The sequence below is a fragment of the Asterias amurensis genome, chromosome 7 (genome assembly GCF_032118995.1).
Source record: "Asterias amurensis chromosome 7, ASM3211899v1".
Classification (NCBI taxonomy): domain Eukaryota; kingdom Metazoa; phylum Echinodermata; class Asteroidea; order Forcipulatida; family Asteriidae; genus Asterias; species Asterias amurensis.
The window spans coordinates 4,283,814-4,306,423 of NC_092654.1; the positions used below are offsets into that span (position 1 = coordinate 4,283,814).

At 38.4% G+C, this 22,610-nt stretch overlaps 1 protein-coding gene across 1 annotated transcript in view; it reads right to left on the reverse strand.

The window, feature by feature from the left end:
* LOC139939622 (ras-related and estrogen-regulated growth inhibitor-like) overlaps window positions 1-22,610 on the reverse strand; it is a 92,621-nt gene that overhangs the window by 30,259 nt on the left and 39,752 nt on the right. Inside the window, exon 2 of the mRNA XM_071935664.1 lies at window positions 9,214-9,270. Coding sequence (XP_071791765.1) covers window positions 9,214-9,270 — 57 coding nt within the window. The remainder of the gene's footprint in view (window positions 1-9,213; window positions 9,271-22,610) is intronic.

Consider the following 22,610-nt stretch of genomic DNA (forward strand, 5'->3'; position numbering starts at 1 on the left):
TGACGGAATGCATCAGAGCAACAAATTCATGGGTCCGTACTCATTAAAATTGTAAATTTTAATCAGCGATAATTCAATAGAATGCCAATGATGCGTGGAGTTGGTCTATGGGGGATTTTAATTTAGCTGTGCTGTCATGGCAACGCAATTCTCCTGCTGATGTTTCCCCTTAAAAATATCTGGATCGTGCAGGGAGCGCTATTGTGTCGTGCATGATTGCAGCCAAAATCATCAATTATTGTCCATGTATCGTCGACGACCAAACGCTTGTTATTAATTATGAGGTGCTTCCATTGTATGAAACATCATATGTATAAAATGAATAGGGTATAGATGGCCATAGCTTTTGATCCAAACCGGACCTTCTTCAGAGGCATAAAACAAGTACAAACAAAAGCATATCCATTTATAGCAAAAAGAGGAGCAAAGGATTGAGGGAAGGTATTCAGAAAAAAGCGGGAAATTTATGACAGTTCAAAATTACTAATTTATAAACAATTCATAAAGCCATCTCACTCAAAGGGACTGGACACTATATCTACTGGCATGTGTCCATAGGGGTCGATTTCACAAGGAGTTAGGACTAGTCCTAACTTTAGGACTAGTCTTAGGAGATGCTATAAACGTTTGGCTAGTCCAAAGTTAGGACGAGTAACTAGTTCAAACTCCAGATAACTAGTCTTAACTCTTTTTGAAATCCACCCCGTATCTTTAAAGACACTGGACACTATTGGTTACTGTCAAAGAATAGTCTTCTCACTTGGTGTATCTCAATATATGCAGAAAATAACAAGCCTGTGAAAATTTGAGCTCAATTGGTCGTCAAAGTTGCGAGATAATTATGAAAGAAAAAACACCCTTGTCACACGAAGTTGTGTGCTTTCAGATGCTTGATTTCGAGACCTCAAATTCTAAATCTGAGGTCTCGAAATCAAATTCGTGGAAAACTATTTGTTTCTCAAAAACTACGTTACTTCAGAGGGAGCTGATTCTCACAGTGTTTTATACTATCAACGTCTCCCCATTACTCGTTACCAAGTAAGGTTTTATGATAATAATTATTTTGAGTAAATACCAATAGTGTCCACCGCCTTTAATACTATGTTCTTTTAATAAGGCGCTTGATCACATCCAGGTGCGCTCAGGAGTTTCCCCCCTGCAAGTATGCGTAGCTTTTTGAAGCATGATACTATGACCCTTTACGAAATGACTGGATTTGGCTTTGGATTCGGCTCAGGCTAGCTTGGCCCCGCGGTTGTTTTGACAATATGCGTGCTTTGCGTATACGCGCCGAGGGTTTCAGACGAGAGGACGGAGCCTGAAGCCAAATCCAAAGCCGACGCCGTGGTTTCGAAAAAGGCCTATAATTCCTTCATAGCGGAAGATCGCGAATGCCGCGTTGTCATAAGACAATACTGATAAGAGCATAAGTATGTTTAGGTCTGGGTTTTAATATTGTTTATTTTGTCAGGATTGCTTCATGCTGATGATCACGCCCCGTAATCAGTCAATAATTTGTCGTGTTGTAACTCAATCAGATATCTGTATCGCGATGTATAGCGTATTGGGTTACAGTGTTATATTTAAAGGCAGTGCATGGACACCATTGGTAATTACTCAAAATAGTTATTAGCAAAAGCCTTACTTGGTAACGAGCAATGAAGAGCTGTTGACGATTTTATATAAAATCGGCGTTGATAGATGAAAGTTTTACGACCGTTAGCCACCAATAACTGAAGTTTCCTCTGTAATACACTACCAAAACTTTCTCCCCACACTCAACATACATTCATAATGCTTGCATTTCCTTTTTGTTGAGTGAAATTAAAAAAACATAGTATAAAACATTGTGAATCAGCTCCCTCTGAAGTAACAAGTAATTTTCCACGAATTTGATTTCGAGACCTCAGATTTAGAATTTGAGGTCTCGAAGTGAGAAGACTATTCTTAGACAGTTACCAATAGTGTCCAGTGTCTTTAATTGTGATTATCTTAACCATACATTCAATATGATAAAATATCTGGGGGAAAAAACCCGCACATTCCAATATGCATTACTCGTGGCATTACAGCAATATATGTACAATTATTAAAGGCACTTGACACAGTTGGTAATTGTCAAACAAAAAACACATGGCACTTTTATTACTAGATCAATCCCTTAAAATAAAGCACTATTGACATTTAATTCTACCAAATCAAGTCTCTACGTGCGTTTATGCCACAACCACCCCTAGAGCTGGACGTGTTCCTGATGAACCTTAATACGCCGCATTAAGGCCAGCGGATTAGGCCGGTAATCCTGGTAAATCCAACTCTAATTCGTGACTGACTCTCCACATGTTAGAAGAGCCAGTGGCGAAAAAGCTTCCTTGTATTGCTTGTACATTTCCTCGGGAAAAGCGAGCACTACCGCGGTAAAAACTGTCGCCACTAATTTCTGAATAAAATAACACTAAAACGACTAATAGGGTTTTCTAGTATACCGTATACTGCCGGCCCTTGATTTCTGTCAATCAAAACCATACAAGATTGTGCGGAAATTGCAGCCCTGGTCCCTAATAGTGGTCTTATGAGCATTACGTTTTGGTGATTGATGTTGCATTTGCCCAATTCACCAGACGTCGTAGTCACAATTATCTCGGGTAACCCTTTTTGAAACAGGCTTCTTACACGTGACGTCACAAGACCCAAACAGCGCCCTCACTGAGGCTGGCAGTTGTGCGCGGCGTGTACACGAGTGCACGTTACAAACGTTTGACATTGGCGGCCACTGCAAGACTGTGCAGGCAAGAGCAAGTTCAAGTGCGCACCGTGGTTAACTAAGGGTTGACTATTTTGACTCGGAATCCAGGCTTGTCGACCTTTGGTCGACTACGGTCGACCATTTGGAACCAGCCCTGACCATGGTTTCTTCACTGGTCCCGATAGTTCTTTGCTAAAGCGTGTAAAGCTCAGTAGTAGGGAACCAATGGCGCTACAGTGAAAATGTAGAAGACATTGGAGTGTTGAATACTGTGGTATCGATGACTGACTAGACTTCCAAACGAATCATTTGAGTGAGTGCGGCACTGCGCATGTACGTTGCTTGTCAGTAGACGACTAAATGTTCGCACTCGAACTTGCTCATAGTCTTGGCCCTTTTTTAGTGGTCTGACTGATGTTGTATCTACCAATTCACATGACGTCATCATGACACTAATCTTGGTCGCGCCATTTTGCAATGAGTCAATGGCCTTGTGTGTTTTGTGTAGTACACACTGTAGGTGACGCTGCGTTTACACCATAACTTTCACACGTGCAATCGACTCTCAGAATGGCGATCGTGGCAACAGACAGGGGCGTACCGTGCATCCTCGCTACGACCAAACAAGGCATTCTGGAAACGGAAAGAACACGGCGCATCGAGATCGTACACCTATGGGAACGAGGTTGAGGGGCGTCTGACACCAGTGCAAGCAATCGTGAGTCAATACAGGTTATAGCAAACAACAAATGTGGCATCATAATACGGGCTATGATTATTCACCACAGAAACCATGTGGCCATGGCCACACGTATCAATTCTTCGTTTCAAAACTCGTTCTGAGCGTTCATAATGTATAAACCCTATGGCAACTGATTCAGTCTACAGATTATTACCACCACACAATGCCTAGTTCCACACGACGTGTAAAAAAAACCCCAAATATTCTCTCTCTATTCGGATGTGTGATCATGCATCACCAAAAGAAACCTTGCCATCCGCCCAAATTAATCAAAATTAGCCGCGGTGTATCGGGAAGAGAAGTACAATCGTATAAGGGGGGAAAACGTGTAGCGTCCCGGCTCGCTTCCTTTTTGGAGGCCGCCTCCTTTTTTTTTACACAAAAAAAGGATACACTTTCAACGATCTCAGAAGACTGAAGAAAAGCCGGTTGTCTTTAAAATATGTCGGGCGGCCATTTTGTAAAAAGAGGAAGATTTTTTTTTTCTTCAAAAAGGCTGACGCTAAGCATATTTTTTTTTAAATTCATGGCCTAACGAGCTGATGAGACAATACGTCAAGTAAAGCTCGACTGATTTTTTTAATCTCAGAAAGTCTGGACTGCCGTGACGCCACTTGATTGAGTTTTCAAGCAGTAACCAAATTAATTCTTGCCCCCTTAACATTCAAATAATTCCCAGCCACCAAAGAATTGAATTTCGCTCTTCAATAGATCCACTGCATTCTCCTTCCTTTCTCAATCGATGTGTTTTTAGAATCTTGAAAGTTGATAAGGCAGAGGGAAGGTTCTCAGGTATTGAAATCAAACCCAATGAAACTAAATGCAGGAATCTTAACCATTTGTAATAACTGCAATGATGAGTGATATCTGCTGGAACATTCTACTCATTGACGTAAACGATTCCCTTTAAAGGTTGGGTCGTAGTAGTTAAATAATGAGCCCGAAAAAAGGAAAGTGTAATATTCGAAAGCTTAAAGGCACTGGACACTATTGGTAATTACTCAAAATAATGATTAGCACAAAACCTTACTTGGTAAAGAGTAATGGGGAGAGGTTGATAATATAGAACATTGTGAGAAACGGCTCCCTCTGAAGTGGAGTAGTTTTCGAGAAAGAAGTAATTTTCCACGAATTTGATTTCGAGACCTCAGATTTAGAACTTCGACGACCAATTGAGCTCAAATTTTCACAGGTTTGTTATTTTATGCATATGTTGAGATACAGCAAGTGAGAAGACTGGTCTTAGACAATTACCAATAGTGTCCACTGTCTTAAAAGGCAGTGGACACTATTGGTAACTATTCAAAATGTTTGTTAGCATAAAATCTTGCTCGGTAACGACCAATGGAGAGCTGTTGATGTAGTATAAAACATTGTGAGAAACGGCTCCCTCGGAAGTAACTTCGAGAAAGAAGTAAATTCTCAGTAAAATATTGATTGATATCGAGACCACACGCGTGAGGTCTCGAAATCAAGCATCTGATAGCACGCACACAACGTCGTGTGACAACGGTGTTTTTTCTTCCAATACTCGCAACTTCGACGAACAATCGTGTTCAAATTTTCACAGGTTTGTTATTTTATGCATAATGACGAGATACACCAAGTGAGAAGACAGGTCTATGACATTTTACCAAAGGTATCCAATGTCTTTAAGCGGAGGGTATATCATTTTGACTTTGGTAATTACTCAAAAGAAATTGTGACCCTAAAACTACTTAGTTAAGATCATTGGAGAGCTGTTGATAAGAAAATAATTTGTTTAGAAACGACACTCATTTAAGTATTGTTTTAGAGACAGAGCTAATCTTTTTCACATACACAAATTGAATCCGAGAAAGGCATCCGAAAACAAAAACTAAAACGCCAATATATATTTTTGTAAATACCAAATGTGTCCAGTGTCTTTAAGTTTGATTTTAAAATGAATCAATTAACATCTAGTTAAATTAAAAACTCCAAACAAGTTTTTTTTTAAATGTTTATATATTTAATATTTTCTTGCAACTTCCAGACCCCAAACCTGAATTTTGTTGTTGTGTGCATAAAGAGGGCATGCACCAAGTGAGGATACTGGACCCTCTTTTCATGGCTCTGATTACCGTAAACATAGAATCGGCGCTTACGTAAGCAGGGAATTCTGTGCTTACAGCAAGCGTATTTCACGGGTTAGCAGCGAATTGTGGCTTCTGCGCTTGCGTACTCCACTCTACGCTTACAAGGCTAGCGCAGAAATTCGGCGCTTGCACGTAAGCGGGGAATCGTGACCGTAAGCGCAGAATTCGGCGGTAAGAAGAGCCATGAAATTGGGCCCTGGTCGTTGACCGAAAGTATACCATGCCTTTAATTCTTATAAAGATGGTTATGGTAGTAAAGTACCCTATGAAATTGTTTCGTCTAGAAATTAATATAAACATTTCAGTATGAACCATTGGATGAATCGTTTCCCAGAATTCTGAGGGATGGTGCTCGTTAGCGACTGCTGCGACCAGAAATGCGGTTGGTACCCGTTGTAACCTCGCTTCGACGTTCTTGAGAAAAATGTTTTTTTTTTTTGAGGGGGGTTGGGCTGTTTTCCCAACAGGGAAACACTGTATTTGATCTTTCACATGTGACTTATTGTAATAATTCTTGATAAATTTGCCAATAAATCAGCATTGACAGAAACCAATCTATGACCCTGTAAAGGCATACACGCAACACTATAATAAATAAATACTCAAAAACACTGAAGTAGAATCGTGACAAATAATCGGGGTCAACCCTATCCGTCATAAACGATTCCAAAGTCAGTCTTTACGATCATGTCAAGCAATTGGACAAACACAAAAACAACCCTAAACCCAGCTTTCTTGAACAAACAACCGTGTTGTAGCTTTTACAGTCCTTGAGGGCGACAGATAGATAAAGGATTGGATTGAGTGTCTTCCTCCTAAACAATGTGAGACCATCACTTTAAAAAAACAACAACCGATTCACTTGCCTCGTGCGTAGTTTACGACAAATCCAACTTTCAACAAAAGTCACTTTACACTTGCGTCCGTTTTGAGCGACAGAAATTGTTCACGGCAAGTTCAGCCAGTATATGACCTAGGTTTAACCCGTATACAAATACCCCTTGCCGTGTTCGTTTGGTGAAGTGTAAAATTTATTTACTACTTTAAATTATTGAACTCTCTAAGTTTGAACCTTCATCCATGGTTTAAAGACACTGGACACCTTTGGTAATTGTCAAAGATCAGTCTTCCCACTTGATGTATTTCAATATATGCATAAAATAATAATCCTGTGAAAACTTAAGCTCAGGTCGTCGAAGTTGCGAGATTATAATGAAAGAAAACAACACCCTTGTCACACGAAGAATGCTTTCAGATGCTTGATTTCGACACCTCAATTATTCTAAATCTGAGGTCTCGAAATCAAATTCGTAGAAAATTACTTCTTTCTCGAAAACTACGCCACTCCAGAAGGAGCCGTTCCACAAATGTTTTACACCATCAACCTCTCCCCAATACTCATTACCAAGAAAGGTCTTATGCTAATAATTATTTTGAGTAGTTGCCAAGAGTGTCCACTGCCTTTAAAGTAGTCTGTGACGTCAAGGCAATGCTTTCGTATCATTACTTTTATATGCAAAGTGTGATATTATTAGACAAGTTGTATTTACAAATTTTACACATTGGAGGATCAGAATAATGTTCAAGGTTTAAGTAGCATAAAGCCACCACATTTTATATATGGAATTTCAGAGTTCAAATATTTGGTTTAGTCGCTGCCTTTATCATTTTGGAAGTCTAGCAGAAACACAATGACTTAAAGCCAAGCATGCCACCATTTAATCCTATTTGAACACACAAAAAGGGAGAGTCTCAGTATTGGTATGACATTAGGCCAAATAAAACAAAATACCAGTTGATCGTCCCCTCCCTCATCCCTTTTTGAGGCCTCATCCCTCTTTTTTTTTCAAAAAGAAAAATTACAAGCTTTCTGTGTTTTTCTCAATAAACTTGTCAACCTTTAAGAACATGTAACTACATAAAGTAAGTGGTGATTTTAACCTGAAGAATTGGTAGCCAATTTGAACTAAAATTCTTGGTAGCCACCTTTGAAAGATATAAAAAATAAAAAATAAAAAGGCCCTCATCCTCCTCTTTTTGGAAATCCCCGGACGACTAACTGGTATTTTCTGTTGCTTGGCCTTACAAGGCTTCAGGCCACCTACTAATCCGGCTAATCCTCTTGTCTAAGGATTAGTACTGGCTTGAAAGGGAAATAAGAAAAAATGGCTTTGAAAAATTTCGAAAAGAGTATGACTTTGAACATTTCAACTTGATAAACCTGCCCTTGGGTGCGATATCATACGTAGGCCTATACTAGATTAATATTCTATCAAAGAAACTTTCTTCAAACCAGCGACTGTGGTTTTAGTTCAAGGATACCCTTGAGTGACGCTCTGTGTCACTACATGGTATTAACAAGGCAAGACGTCCGCATTGATGAAATATTGAAAACAAGGCCTTAAGACACACTGGTTCAGAGAAAATAATACCTTCGTATGTACTTGGAAATGGCACAATGCTCCAAGTGGAAGTCTTCTGATTTCCAAAAATCTACCCCGAGAGAAGTCTCCGAATTCAGGAAACTACCCAGCGATAGATGAAGGAATGAAGAATATATAAGAGCAAGACAAGTTCTCAAAAGAACATAATCAACCCAGCAAGTAATTTACACATGGTGTTACCGCAAACTTTATACATACATTGAGGATTTTAAATTATTTTTATGAAAACCAAAAATTTATGGATCCGTACGTCGTAGGTCGTAAGGCAGTTACCCGGCCGATTCAAAATAAAGGTGACAGGGTATACATAAATCACACTTTGTTTTAAAGTAGATGGTTCTTGAGTTCGTCACTTCGATGTATAGGAGTATTTAAACAACCGTGAGCATTGTGTACTGATTAATTGCATGCACTTTTGTTTCGTGACTACTGGATGCAACCGTCTTTTGGTTTGTACTCGCGGTGAACGCTATTCTTGGGTCCTTTTGTTACGCTAGGAAACTTCTTACAATTTTGGAAGAGGCAGGGGCGGACATGTTCATCCGTATGAACCGTATTTTGGTTTGAATAATTGCGGGAAACACACGTGTGTGTTATAATGTGGCGTTCATCATACCCTTCCTATAAATTTAAAGGGGTGGGGCATTTAAAGGAACAAGATGCCTTTGATGGGACGAGTTGGTCTATAAAAAGTATTTGTAACCGTTCGTTATAAATGCGTATTGTTGGAAAAATGTTTTAAAGGTAGAATACAATAATCCACACAAATTTGCCTTGATATTGCGTGGTTTTCCTTTTACTTTGCGATCTAACACGGTCGGCCATTTATGGGAGTCAAAAATTTGACTCGTATAAATGGCCGACCATGTTAGTCGACGAGGTAACAGGAAAACTACGCAATTTCGAGCCATGCTTGTGTGGGTCATTGTATTCTACTTTTAAAACATCTTTCTAACCATATGCATTTCATAACAAACGGTTACAAACGCTTTTTAATACTGACCAACTCGTCCGATCCGCAACGTGTTCCTTCAAAGTTAACTCACATATAAAACACCGTTCAATCGTCTTTGGGTTTGCAAGATGGCATTGGAGCTGAAAAGACTGTTTCGTGAAAAATGAAAAATGTTACTTCATTGTCTTAGCACTGAATGCAATGCTTACCTATATTAGATTCGTATTCTCCGATGTATCTCTTCGTCAGAAACCGGACTGTCACAGCTGCAAGAAGAAAAAAAGAAGAAAAAAAATCATAAAAATAAAATACTACATAGACCCACATCATAGTTGGGTAGAACTGTGTGAACAGACTGATTGAATTAGACTTATGGTCAGTTATCTGGATTTTGGGACAAGACTTGTTATTTATACGCCACATTTTGTCCTATGAAATGTGAATTTCTCTTCAGCAAAACTACACATCAAAGTAGCAGTTCCAATTCAGTTTGTTTTAACCACAAGGTTATATGAAAGGCAAAGTGTTGGTTTAAAAAAAAACAAAAAAAAAACACGACTGATCTGAAAGATCATTACAAATATATATTGTTATCATTAAGAATATAAAATGTATAACACTCAGTATTCGGTACATACGGTACAATATACTACCGAAAAGAATAAGAAAGTAGGTATATGCAGCAACAATTACAACAAATAAGAATATAAAATGTATAACACTCAGTATTCGGTACATACGGTACAATATACTACCGAAAAGAATAAGAAAGTAGGTATATGCAGCAACAATTACAACTAGACATGTTTGCATTTGTGCACACAAATGCATATCTGTTTCAGCCTAATTAAAAATGGAATTTAGATTATTTTAGCAATTTAAAGAATAGGATCAACATTGATTGTTTTCCCACTGTTCCTTGAAACGTATTCCTTGTTCACACTTTCCCAACTAAATTCCTTTAAAGGCAGTGGACACTATTGGTAATTACTCAAAATAATTATTAGCATAAAACCTCACTAGGTAACGAGTAATGGGGAGAGGTTGATAGTAAGTATAAAACATTGTGAGAAACGGATCCCTCTGAAGTGACGTAGCTTTCGAGAAATAAGTATTTTTCCACGAATTTGATTTCGAGATCTTAAGTTTAGAACTTGAGGTCTCGAAATCAAGCATCTGAATGCACACAACTTCGTGTGACAAGCGTGTTTTTTCTTTCATAGTTATCTTGCAACTCCGATGACCAATCAAGCTCAAATTTTCAGATGTTTGTTATTTTATGCATATGTTGAGATACACCAAGTGAGAAGACTGGTCTTTGACAATTCCTAATAGTGTCCAGTGTCTTTAAGGCCTCGTTTTTCACCCACAGGGTTCCCGGAATCTCTAACCATCTCTCTCGACGCGTGATGTTATAATTTATTCAGATAACACTCTGTAATCTGCAAGTCGTGCTTCAGAGAGCAGGTCCGGGTCATCCAAAGAAAGCGACGAAATAAAAAACATCGCAGTTTTCTTTTTAATTATAGTCTCAATTAACTTTGGGCATGTATGTCAAATGTCGGCACGTGTCTGTCAGGCGACTGGGGTCACGTTTTATGGCGAGAAACCGGATTCAGTTCACACTCGACACCCACCAATATAAAATAATGTTCATTACACACGGAATTCACCCACATAAATTTCATTTAAAGGGGCTGTATGGCATGATCAAAGCAGGCCTGTGGCAAGCTTTCGCACCAGTTAAAGGCACGGGACACTATTGGTAATTACTCAAAATGCTGATTAGCTTAAAACCTTACTTGGTAGGTACCGAGTAATGGAGAGCTGTTGATAGTATAAATCATTGTGAGAAACAGCTCCCTTTGAAGTAACGTAGCTTTCGAGAAAGAAGCAATTTCTCACTCAGATATTTGAACTTGATTTCGAGACCACAGAATTAGATTTTGAGGTATCGAAATAAAGCATCTGAAAGCACACACCTTGTGCAACAAGGGCGTTTTTCTTGCATTAGTCTCTCGCGACTTCACGACCAATATTGAGCTCAAATTTTCACAGGCTTGTTTTTTGTGTGTGCACATGTTGAGTATACAAAGTAAGAAGACTGGTCTTTGACAGTTACCAAAAAAAGGTGTCCAGTGTCTTTAAAAGTGCTGGCTGATAGCATGATCAAAGCAGGCCCGTGGCTATCTTTTGCACCAGTTAACTCACGTCACTGTTTGATCGAGTTTTCCGGGAAAGAAAACAAAATGGCGCGGCGAGAGCGTTCACCAGTGGGAACGAGGTTGATCTGAGCGGTATAGAACTTTCTATTCCAACGTCACAGCCCAAGTTTTTGCCAACCGAGGTTGGACAACTATGGAAAGCCAAATGTAAAACAACACAGATTGCTACTGATTTCATCAATGTAACACAAATATTTATTATCGTGTTGATTTTGTTGAAAACAAAGCAACTAATTATGGGAGATATTTTATTTAATTGAAAGTTAGCAGAACAAAATTGATTTGGTTAAAACATCTGTTAATACGATTGAGTGTTTTATTAACATTCGGCCGTCCATGCCAACCGAGGCGATTTTTTAAACAACAATTGAAAGGTCTACTTTGAGAGTTTCGACAACTTGCGACTATAAGCCATTTTGTGCCCCCTAAAAACGCATGTGCGAACACAGGGTGCCAGACTAAAATACGCATTGGGTTGTGCAGCATTTCGTTGGAAAATGGCGTCCAGCAACCACGTGACCAATGAAAACTGACCCCTCTACGTCGCAACTCTCTCAAACAATACACAGCTCCTGGGAGAGACTTCAAATACTTTTTGTTACACAAAACACAATGATTTACATTAAACTTACATCGTTTGAAATTAATGATAGTAGAAAGAGTACCTTAAAATATTAGTTGCTGAGGTGCTGTAGTTTTTGAAAAATGAGTAAAACATTGTCATGAAAAAACGTTTTTACATGCTAAAATAATTTTCGTCTCATGATCACTGAGACGAAAATTATTTTCATAACATTGTTTTACTCATTTCTCAAAAACTACAGCACCTTAGCAAGTAATATTTTTAGGGAATCTTTCTACTATCATTATCTTCAAACTGTGTAAGTTTAGTGTAAATCTGTAGACAGACAGTGCTTTTGGCCTACAAAAAGTACATAGACCCTTTAATGGTGAGGGGAAAATCTGGGAGTTCAATAAAATTATGAAAAGAATATAGGTCTAATGCAATTACAGCGAAAGAAATTCAAAAATTTAAAATAACGTTATGACACAGACGCACGAAACAGTATAACACAATCCAATAAAGGTAGCACCATACCAAACGCCTTTCAACATAATATTGTAAGTTAACAAAAAATGAATTCAGGAGTAGGCCCTAAATATATTTCAAATTGTGTAAAACCTAGTCTAACACGATCCTGGATTGTATCAACACAGTAGGTTGTTGAAGCAGCTGAACATACTAGGTGGGAAAACCGTACGTGATAAAATAATACACACAAAAAACCACATACTTTCAGTGATATTTCCTTTGATGTATTATGGTGCGAGACTGTGTTCAAATACTACGTTAATTCAGATGGAGCCGTTTCTCACAATGTTTTAAACTATCAACAACTCTCCATTGCTAATTGAATACCAAGTAGGACCTAAGTTCTTAATGTTAACATTTTTTTTTGAGTAATTACCAAACGTGTGCAGTGTGCCTTTAAAGTATTATTTACAACTCATGGACAGGTGTGATGGTCGGGTAACGATGAACAACGATGCAATAATATGACTTAAATATTCCTGTCAATCCATGATTTGCTACTATCCAAATAGGCATTGTTACGACACTTTGACGCTCTCACAACATTGTCTCTCCCGCCGGTACAATCTTCGCTATAATTAGAATGGGTGCATTGATTCTGGTTGGTTTTCTAAATACCACACTGGTGCCTGGATGATAGGCATTGACACGATAATTTATAACCGTCTGTCGAATCCTAAGGGTCAAATGGTGGAATTCCGGTGGCTGACGTTTGATGCTCACACGTTTGATTCACATGGGCAGATATGAATGATCATAAACCATTGATATATATGCGAACTGCTCACCAATGTTAAATTTACAGAGACTAATGTCACCGTAAGAATCTTCATTCCCTTTGGTATAGTTCCTTATGCAGCTGCTTGTTCACAACATCGTATATTACTAAAATTGCCTATCTTTGAATCTACGTTACTTACATTCCATGTGCCCAAACTCAAAGAGCTGCTTAAGCAGACAATATGTCTTTAAAAAATATTGTATGCTAAGTCTCCCCAGAGACAAGCTGCAGGATACCAATCACAAAGTGTACACGTTACATGCTTTTGTTTGGGCTGGTAACCCTATTCTGGTAAGCATAGTTTTGTTGTGCTTAGCTAATGTGTGCTTAAGCAGCTCTATGAAACTGGGCCCCGAGTGTAGGTCTATACTTTTCCCAGAAGTAACCCGAGTGTTTAAGTATCTAAAGCGATCAAGAATCATATTATAGCAAACTCCGGTCAAGATTCCAAGATATTCGTTCTTAGATTTTTCTTCACCTTAAGGAACGACCTCAACCAGAGATCTCTCTGCATCCTTCCACACCTCAGCAAATACATCGATACCAAGCCTCTTACTAATACAGCCAGGTGCAGTATTTGCATTCATCAAGAAACCGCGCGCGCGGCACGACCAAGGAATTTCCGTTGAAATTTTCCCGCCATTTCGAGGGCGGACAGGCAGTTTCCGCAACGTGCTCGCGTTACGCTCTCGAGATCTCCTTCATGGTTCTCGTGTTCACTATAGAAACCGCGGGAAAAGTGTTTGTTGACGGATGCCAATATCTTCAACGTGCGGCCACTACTTGTTTGTTTTTCTGAAAACATTAACCCGGTCGAAATCTTGTCAAATATTATCCGAATGAATAAAAAAATCTTCAAATTCGGGCTGAAATATTTACTTCAGTTTAACAACACCGTACAGGAAAAAGTAAATGTGATCAATTTTTTGCGGGAAGGAAGACAAGCAAACGGAACACGTTCTTGCCGGTACACCCACTCTGCATTTCGCAGAATTTGTGCCGTTTCTCATGTAACATAGTCGCGTCAGAATACATGATTAAATGTTAAAGTTGCATGGTCCATTTTTTGGCTGAAAGAAGTAAGTGGAAAAGAATGTTCTCTGAACAAATTTTGACATCAGCTGATGCTGTTCAAAAACATACAAAACCCCTCGCATACTCCATGGACATTGCACTCAATACATGTAACATGCCAACATTTTTCGAGCACGGCTGATGGACGTAAAAGATCTCCTATAATTGTTGTTTCTAAATAAGTATTGGCGAATTTGTTCGTGCTGTTACCTTAAATAAAAGTCTACAATTTTCTCGAATCTCTAACAATAGATGTACTCTTAAAACTTTAATCTCATTTAAGGGTTAAATCGGCCACAAACTGGACATACCATCCTCAAAATAATGACTTGCTCTAATCAGCTGTTTAAAAAAATATGATTACGCGATCCTGTTGCATCCGATGGGATGTTCATAGCATCGTCAAATTAGTTGTTGATCTATTCCTCTTGGGATTTTCGGGAAAGGTTTTACGCTCCATCCCCAGAGAAAAGTATAAACTCGATTCTAAAAAGCTTGGGATGTTGAAAGCCGTATACGACGTGACCGAGTTTGATCAAACCCTTCATCCATGATTTAACCACATCCCGTCTCACAAAACCGTCTCCAGGAAAGGGAGTTCTTCACGACAATCTCGAAGGAACGAGTCTCTTGGTTGCTCTTCTCCAGAGAAAAAAAAAAAGTTGGAACAATTCCTCTTATAAAACAATAGGGTTTCTTCGTCTTATTAGTGAATTACTGACGTCAATTCCTCCCGAAGGCTAAAGAAACATCTCATGACACCTTCCCTCAAGTAAGTTGATTACGGAGTTATTGCGTCTACATCTTGTGTCCATCATCTGGAAACGATAGTTTATCGACCTTTTCAAACTTTCTATTGGATGCAAGGCTGTGTCCGAAACGACGACTTCGGCTAGAGCTACGGCTAGATCAGCGCGTCTGCCAGTGTTGAAGAATAGGCAGACGCGCACTATCTAGCCAAAGCTGTTGCAGAAGTCGCCGTTTCGGACAGTCGACACAGCCTAAAGCTAGTGATGTATTGTGAAGAATAAGTGTGATATTTACCCCTTGCATTTTGTCGATTTCAACCCTACACCTCTAAATATCCCGGGTCAGAAACTGACCCGGATTATACGTCCCATGGGTCCTGGGGTCGATTTCACAAAGAGTTAGGACTATCCTATGAGATATACAAATCGCATGGATAGTCCTAAGTTAGGACGAAAAACTGGTCCTAACTCGAGATAAGACTAGTCCTAAAGAACTTAGGACTAGTCCCAACTTAGGACTAGTCCTAGAAGATATTAAAAACTGAAAGCTAGTCCTAAGTTATGACAAGTAACTAGTCCTAACTCGAGATAAGACTAGTCTTAACTCTTTGTGAAATCCACCCTGACCCATTTCCGGGAGAAACTGACCAAGTAAGTGGTTTAAAAAATTTTTGTTTGTGTAACTCGGATTATGCGTCAGTTTGACCCTTTTTAGATCATCTTGATACCGAATTCGGGTCACACATTGACCCAGAAATGGGTCAGGCCCAAATGACCCGGATCCTGGTCAATTATTCTGACACGAAAGTATGGATAGAGGCTCTGTATCTCCATCTTTTCACTATACTCGCCCTACTTAGGTCGGTTAGACTCTGTAATAAAGGGTTTTGATACTTTGGGGTTGTACATGCTTAAATTATTTTCAGGCCATTGTTGTACCCATTTCTCAAAAATTTCAGCACCTCAGCAAGTAATATTTCAAGGAAGGCTTTCTACCATCATCATCTTCAAACCGTGTAAGTTTAATGTAGTGGATATCGTGTTCCCACAAAAGGTACCCAGACTTTCATGAGGCCCTGTCACGATTCCCTGAAAAATGCGCACCGATTCTTTGATCTCATGCACGAGAGCTTTGGTTGCAGTATTAAAAGAACAATCCAATCCAGACCTCCTATAGGCCCCAACAGAACACTTTAACAGATTAGTCAAATATCCCATCTCGGTTTTTCTAAGAAATCATCAGCAAGCTATCTCTGTCTTGTACGGAATTGCTGTTGACATATTTTAAAGTAATGGTATGAAACCAGTTAAACACGAGACATTGATTAGGCGGTCAGCAAAACCGATTCGACACTAGACCTTTAAAGGCACTGGACACGTTTGGTAATTACCGACAAAAAACAGTATCCTCACTTGGTGTATCCCAAAATATACATAAACAACAAACCTGTGAATAATTTAGCTCAATTTGTCGTCGAAGTTGCAAGAGAGCAATAAAAAAAATTTAAAAAAACACCTTTGTTGTGTGCTGAGTCTCGAAATCATATTCAATTTTTTTAATTGAGAAATTACTTCTTTCTATAAAATTACGTTACTTCAGAGGGAGCCGTTCACAATGTTTTATACTATCAACAGCTCTTTGCTCGTTATCAAGTAAGTTTTTATGCTAGCAAAGACCAGATATTCTCACTTGGTGTATCCCAACATATACATGTACATACAAAATCTGTGAAAATTTGGGCTCATTGGTGGTCGAAGTTGCGAGATAACAACGAAAGAAAAAATTACCGTGTTGCACAAATTTGTGTGATTTCAGATGCATAATAAAATGCTTCAAGCCAGACGTCTGAAGTTCATATTATTTGAGTGAGAAATTACCCTTTTCTCAAAAACTATGTTATACTTCAGAGGGAGCCATTGTTTTATTACCAACAAATCTCCATTAGTCGTGTTCTTAGGCTAACAATTAGTTTGAGTAATTACCAACAGTGTCCAGTGTCTTTAAAGCAATCGCACAACATGGGTAAACATTATTGTCCAAAGGTCCACACTTCGTGTATCACAACTTATATGTAAAATAACAAACATGTGAAAATTTAGGCTCAATCGGTCATCGGAGTCGGGAGAAAATAACGGGAAAACCCACCCTTGTTTCCGCACGTTTCACCGTGTCATGACATGTGTTTAAAATAAATCCGCTATCCTCGATATCGAGAATTGATTTAATGTTTCCTCAAAAAGTAAAGCATTTCATGGAATAATATTTCAAGGAAAGTCTTTCACCATTACCTTATGTAAACCCTGTAAGTTATTTGTAAATCTGTGAACTTTAAAGTGTCCAATGGCTTTAAAACATATCACACTCACTGCACTGCACAGAGACAAAATGCTAATCCGACGACAGAACCCTCACCTGAATCAGTGCTTATGTTTTTAAGCAATATCTAGAAAAAACAAATCAATGTAAAAGCAGGCGGAAAATTGATCTGAAAGCAGAGTACGTGATCTTCAGTGCAGAACATCCGTAAAATCCTTTCCCACTATATAAGGCAAGAATACGAACTAATAGATGCACCGTCACGACTTCTTCTTCTATGCTCCAGCATGCACGACATACAGTGCAGGTTATATCCATCATTTTACATCCAAAATCCTTTCCTGTTGCACTGTTGAGCACATCCTCTTAAAGGCAATGGACACTACTGGTAATACTCAAAATAATTGTTAGCATAAAACCTTACTTGGAAACGAGGGGAGCTGTTGATAGTATAAAACATTGTGAGAAACGGCTCCCTCTGAAGTAAAGAAGTTTTTGAGAATGGTAATTTCTCACTCAAATATTAAAGGCAGTGGACACTATTGGTAATTACTCAAAATAATTTTTATCATAAAAACTTTCTTGATTACGAGTAATGGGGAGAGGATGATGGTATAAAACATTGTGAGAAACGGCTCCCTCTGAAGTAACGTAGTTTTCGAGAAAGAAATAATTTTCGGCGAATTTGATTTCGAGACCTCAAGTTTAGAACTTGAGGTTTTGAAATCAAGCATCTGAAAGCCAATAATGAGCTGAAATTTTCACAGGCTTGTTATTTCATGCATATTTTGAGATACACCAAGTGAGAAGACTGGTCTTTGACAATTACCAATGGTGTCCATTGTCTTTAAAGACTTCAGGCCTGAAGCCATTTTTTAGGCATTTGATAGCACACAATTTGTGCAACTAGAGTGTTTTTTCTTTCATTATTCTCTTGCATTTTCGATGACCAATTGAGTCAAAATTTTCACAGATTTGTTATTGTATGTATGTTGGGATACACCAAGTGAGAAAACTGGTCTTTGACACTTACCAAAAGGGTGGCCGGTGCCTTTAAAAACCACAGTATTTATCATAAATACAAAAGAACAGCTAACATGATCATCTTTTGCATTAAATATGCCCCCACCTGGAATATTATATTCCACTGTGGTTAGTTGAGGATGTTTTCTCAAGCGCGTTTTTATATTGCAGGGTTTTTATTTTGAGCCAGTGTTTTCTTCATCTTGTGTGTGTATAAAATTCAATAAGGTTCTTGAGTGCTATTGGCTGTCCGGAACAGGCGCGACAACGGGTGTGTGATCGTAGTGCACTATCGACTTGACTCGGTAAATAATGTACGCTGCATTTATGTCATCAAAATAATTTATATAAAAAGAGCAAATTCGGAAGCGTTTATGCATTTTACTTTACCTATCCCCAAGGCTAAATACATTACTGTGTCTACATACTCCTGTCATAATTATAAAAGACAATCTGATAATACATTTCCGTCTTTCATTATCTTGAAGATGACCTATAAAGTTGAGAGGGTTTGATTTAATTACGGGGGCAGTTTCCGGAAAAAGGATATTTTTAACCAATCAGTTGAATTGTCTGTCGCTGTGATATCGAATACTGGTAATTTCATTCCCCCGTAGACGGTGAAGACAGACGTTCTAGAGAATCAAATTAACTCATCCTTTACTTTCCCCAAACCTTTTAATTTCATTTGATTGGCAAAATGGTTGTCTCTGTCACAGATCACTTTATAGTTAAAGGTGTATAACTTGGTTATGATATCTGGTGTTACCAGAATGTCTATTGCCAACTTGTATAAGTAAGATTCAATTTCAGTAACACTCGTATTTTACCTATTAGCTGGATTTCATCGGATTCGATGAATGAATTAGATGCGCTTCCTTTGAACCAGTACGGTCAGTGACTGTGAATGTACCCCAATATGGCTATAGGGTTTTCACTAACCTCGAACCCACAACTAGACCTACTTGTTTAAAGGCTTTGGACACCTTTACAAGTCTTATTGGTGTATCTCGTCATATGGATAAAATAGCGAACCTGTGAAAATTTCGTCGCCGAAGTTGCGTGAGAATAATTAGCAAATCTGTGAAAATATGAGCTCAATTGGTAATCGAAGTTGCGAGAGAATAATGATAGAAAAAACATTCTTGTTGCAAACAACTTTCAGATTCCTTATAATAAAGGGCTTCAGGCCTCAAGTGTTTTGATATTTGAGTAAGAAATCCCCCTTTTTTTTAAAACTACGTTACTTCAGAGGGAGCCGTTTTTCACAATGTGTTATATTATCAAAAGCTCTCCATTGATCGTTAACAAGTAAGTTTTTATGCTCACAATTATTTTGAGTAATTACCAATAGTGTCCAGTGCCTTTAAAAACGAATCATCCAAACATTATTTGCAAACAACCAATTACAGTTCAAAACTGCAGGTGACGCGTCGTGACTTTATGAAAAACGTTCTGAATTATAATATGACACTGTAGCTTTGTTAGCATCTTTTGTGTCACAACAAACGAAACATCTGCAACGACAAACAAACCACTTAGATTGTTTTCCCCCAAACTCGACACAACTCCCCGATCACAAAAGCTCACGAAGAAAGAATCACTTGAAAGTGAATTACTGATGTTATTTGATCAATTTAGTGACATTGTGTGGAGATGCCCCATCTGTATTCCGTCGACAATGTTCGAGAACATTCTGAAGTGTTTTTTTATTGTTGTGTGTATTAAGTAAAACCTTCATGGACACAGTAAGTATTGTTGGAATCGAATGAGTTGTTTAATTCTCTATTATTTGGAGGGATTTGTGCCATAAACCGATTACGCGTTTACTCCCTATGTGAAGCCTACTCGTCCTTGGTTGGGCCGTATGGTTGGCCATCCACCTCTCGCTCCAACCAGGTCCCAATTTCACAGAGCTGCTTATTAGCAGAAACCAAACAAGTTTCTGCTTAACAAAAAGGTCTTGGGTCGATTTCACATAGAGGTAGGACTTGTCTTATCTCGAGTTAGGACGAGTAATTTGTCCTAACTTAGGATTAATCTTAAGGTCTGCATGCTACAGTCCTAAGATTAGTCTTAAGTTGAGAAGAGTTTTGTGAAATCAACGGCAGGATACCCGTCATAAAGTTTACATGTGACATGGTATTTTGGCTGGTAACCTTTATCTAGTAATCATAATTATTAGCGCTTAGCTACTTTTTGCGCTCATAAGCAGCTCTATGAAATTGAGCCCCGACGACTATAGTTTCTTTAATTGGTTACAAGCAGGACAGTGTAGGTTGGAACTAGTACAACAAAAGTTTCTTAGTGTTGACGTTTAAGAGCAAAGTTGTGTTCGAACCAATTTAAACCGATGCTGCATCAAACGCTGAAATTTATGTTTTTTACTAAAAATAATTTGAATCTCCCTCGCTTTGTTGCTGTTGTTGTTGTTGTTGTTGTTGCTGTTGTTGATGTTGTCGTTGTCGTTGTCGTTGTCGTTGTCGTTGTCGTTGTCAATATTTATCGGTTGTTAATTTTGTGTCTTGTTTTCCCATTGTGGTTGTGCGCTTAAACAATGTAGATACAAAACTGAATAAGCCTTCTTCAGTTTGTATGCCGTAGAGTTTCTGTAATTTCCTCTTTAAAAACAAAATCTAATTTTGATTTTGTCAACGATAAATCTTTCAACCTTCAACAGTAGGGAAAAAAATAACTATGCTAAGTATTACAAGGCCGAAATATCTATCACCTAAACCCAAGAGGCACTGCCAATGTCAAAACCTTGCGTCTCCTGACAGTTCAACAATTACTGTTTATATATCACTATTATACATGTACATTAATAGGCCATGGCCGCTAAACTACAAAGGTGAATTATGATTTATACATATTAGCTAGAATGAAGACTGTCCCCTTAGACTGAAGGTTGACAACCTTGATCGATGATTTACCCTTTATATACAAGATAAGATTTATTGTAGATGCCCGTGAAACATCCTTACTGTCAGCTTAAAGGCGGGTATACATAGACCTACATTTGGTAATACTTTTCCCCCAAACATAATATGCATAACAAAATAAACCCTGTAAAAATAATGACTCAATTGGATCGAAGTTGCAAGTAAATATGTAACACCTTCCCAGAATAAGTGTGATTTCCGATTCCCGTAGAGAAAGGCGTCGCCCTGAAGCCTCTTTAAACTCAGATTCAAATTTAAAATTACCTCTTTCTCTATACCACTTTACCGAGTAAGTGTTTACTGTCGTTTTTTAATAATAATTACCGAAGGTAAACCCTCCCTTTAAGAGCAAAGTATACCCATTTATGATTGTATCCGTATAAATTCACAATCTGTGAAAAGTTTCATGCAGAAACGCTTTTCAGATTGGTTTTTGTTTCTAGTCACTTTCTCTAAAACCACATGCGTAAGAAGGGAATCGTTCCTCAAAATGTTTTTCATTATCAACAGCTGCAGTGCTTTTCATAAAGTTTTTATGCCCATTAATGTTTGTAGTAAGCCAATGGTATCCCCTACCTAAAAAGAACCGCGCATTTATTCAGCGTTCACAAATTTAACAACTATTATCATCAATCGTTATAGACCCACTGTTTGTTTTTGTTGGAGCGGTTGATGAATGTTACAATTGAGGATTGAAGGAATACACTATTCAATCGAAGAACTGTATTACGTTGACACACAAATGACACTTTGGCTGATCTCCATAAGGTATGTGCAGGCGAATGTCTAAATCATAAATATAAGGCCAACTACCTAGCAAGAGTCTGTAGACCATGTGAACTTTGTTTACAATAGTGTGACCTTGTACATTCTTTTAGTATTCTGGCAGGCACATGTCCTATGGGAAAATTTAAATTTTCTTTAATAATTTCCACACAAATCAAATAATTATGAACGTAAAAGCTGGACAAGTTTTGAGATCTGTCCCATTTCACCATATCAAAAGTTGACACGAATGTCTAATTTGTAAACATGTGATGTCACAGGTCACATCGTCTTTTGTCCGTCAAACATGACATGACCCATTTATGGCATTACCCTCCAGTGCAGAGGGACTGCTCTATAGTCCCTCAGACCATGGAGGTAGAAAGCGTCAACTTTAGCGTCACGCAATGAACTGGATAAAGAGGCGAAGGTGCAGTTCTTCAGTCTTACTCTATAAACAGCAATGCCCTGATTTAAGTGACTCCGACGTGGGTCAAAAACACATGCTCTATTTATTTTATGTTGTACCCATGGCACAGTGTTACCCTCCCTCCGTGAAGTAGCCTACCTCAGAGCCAGACAAACGATTAACACCCCAGTTAACCAGTTAAAAACACCCCAGTTAAAAAACACCCCA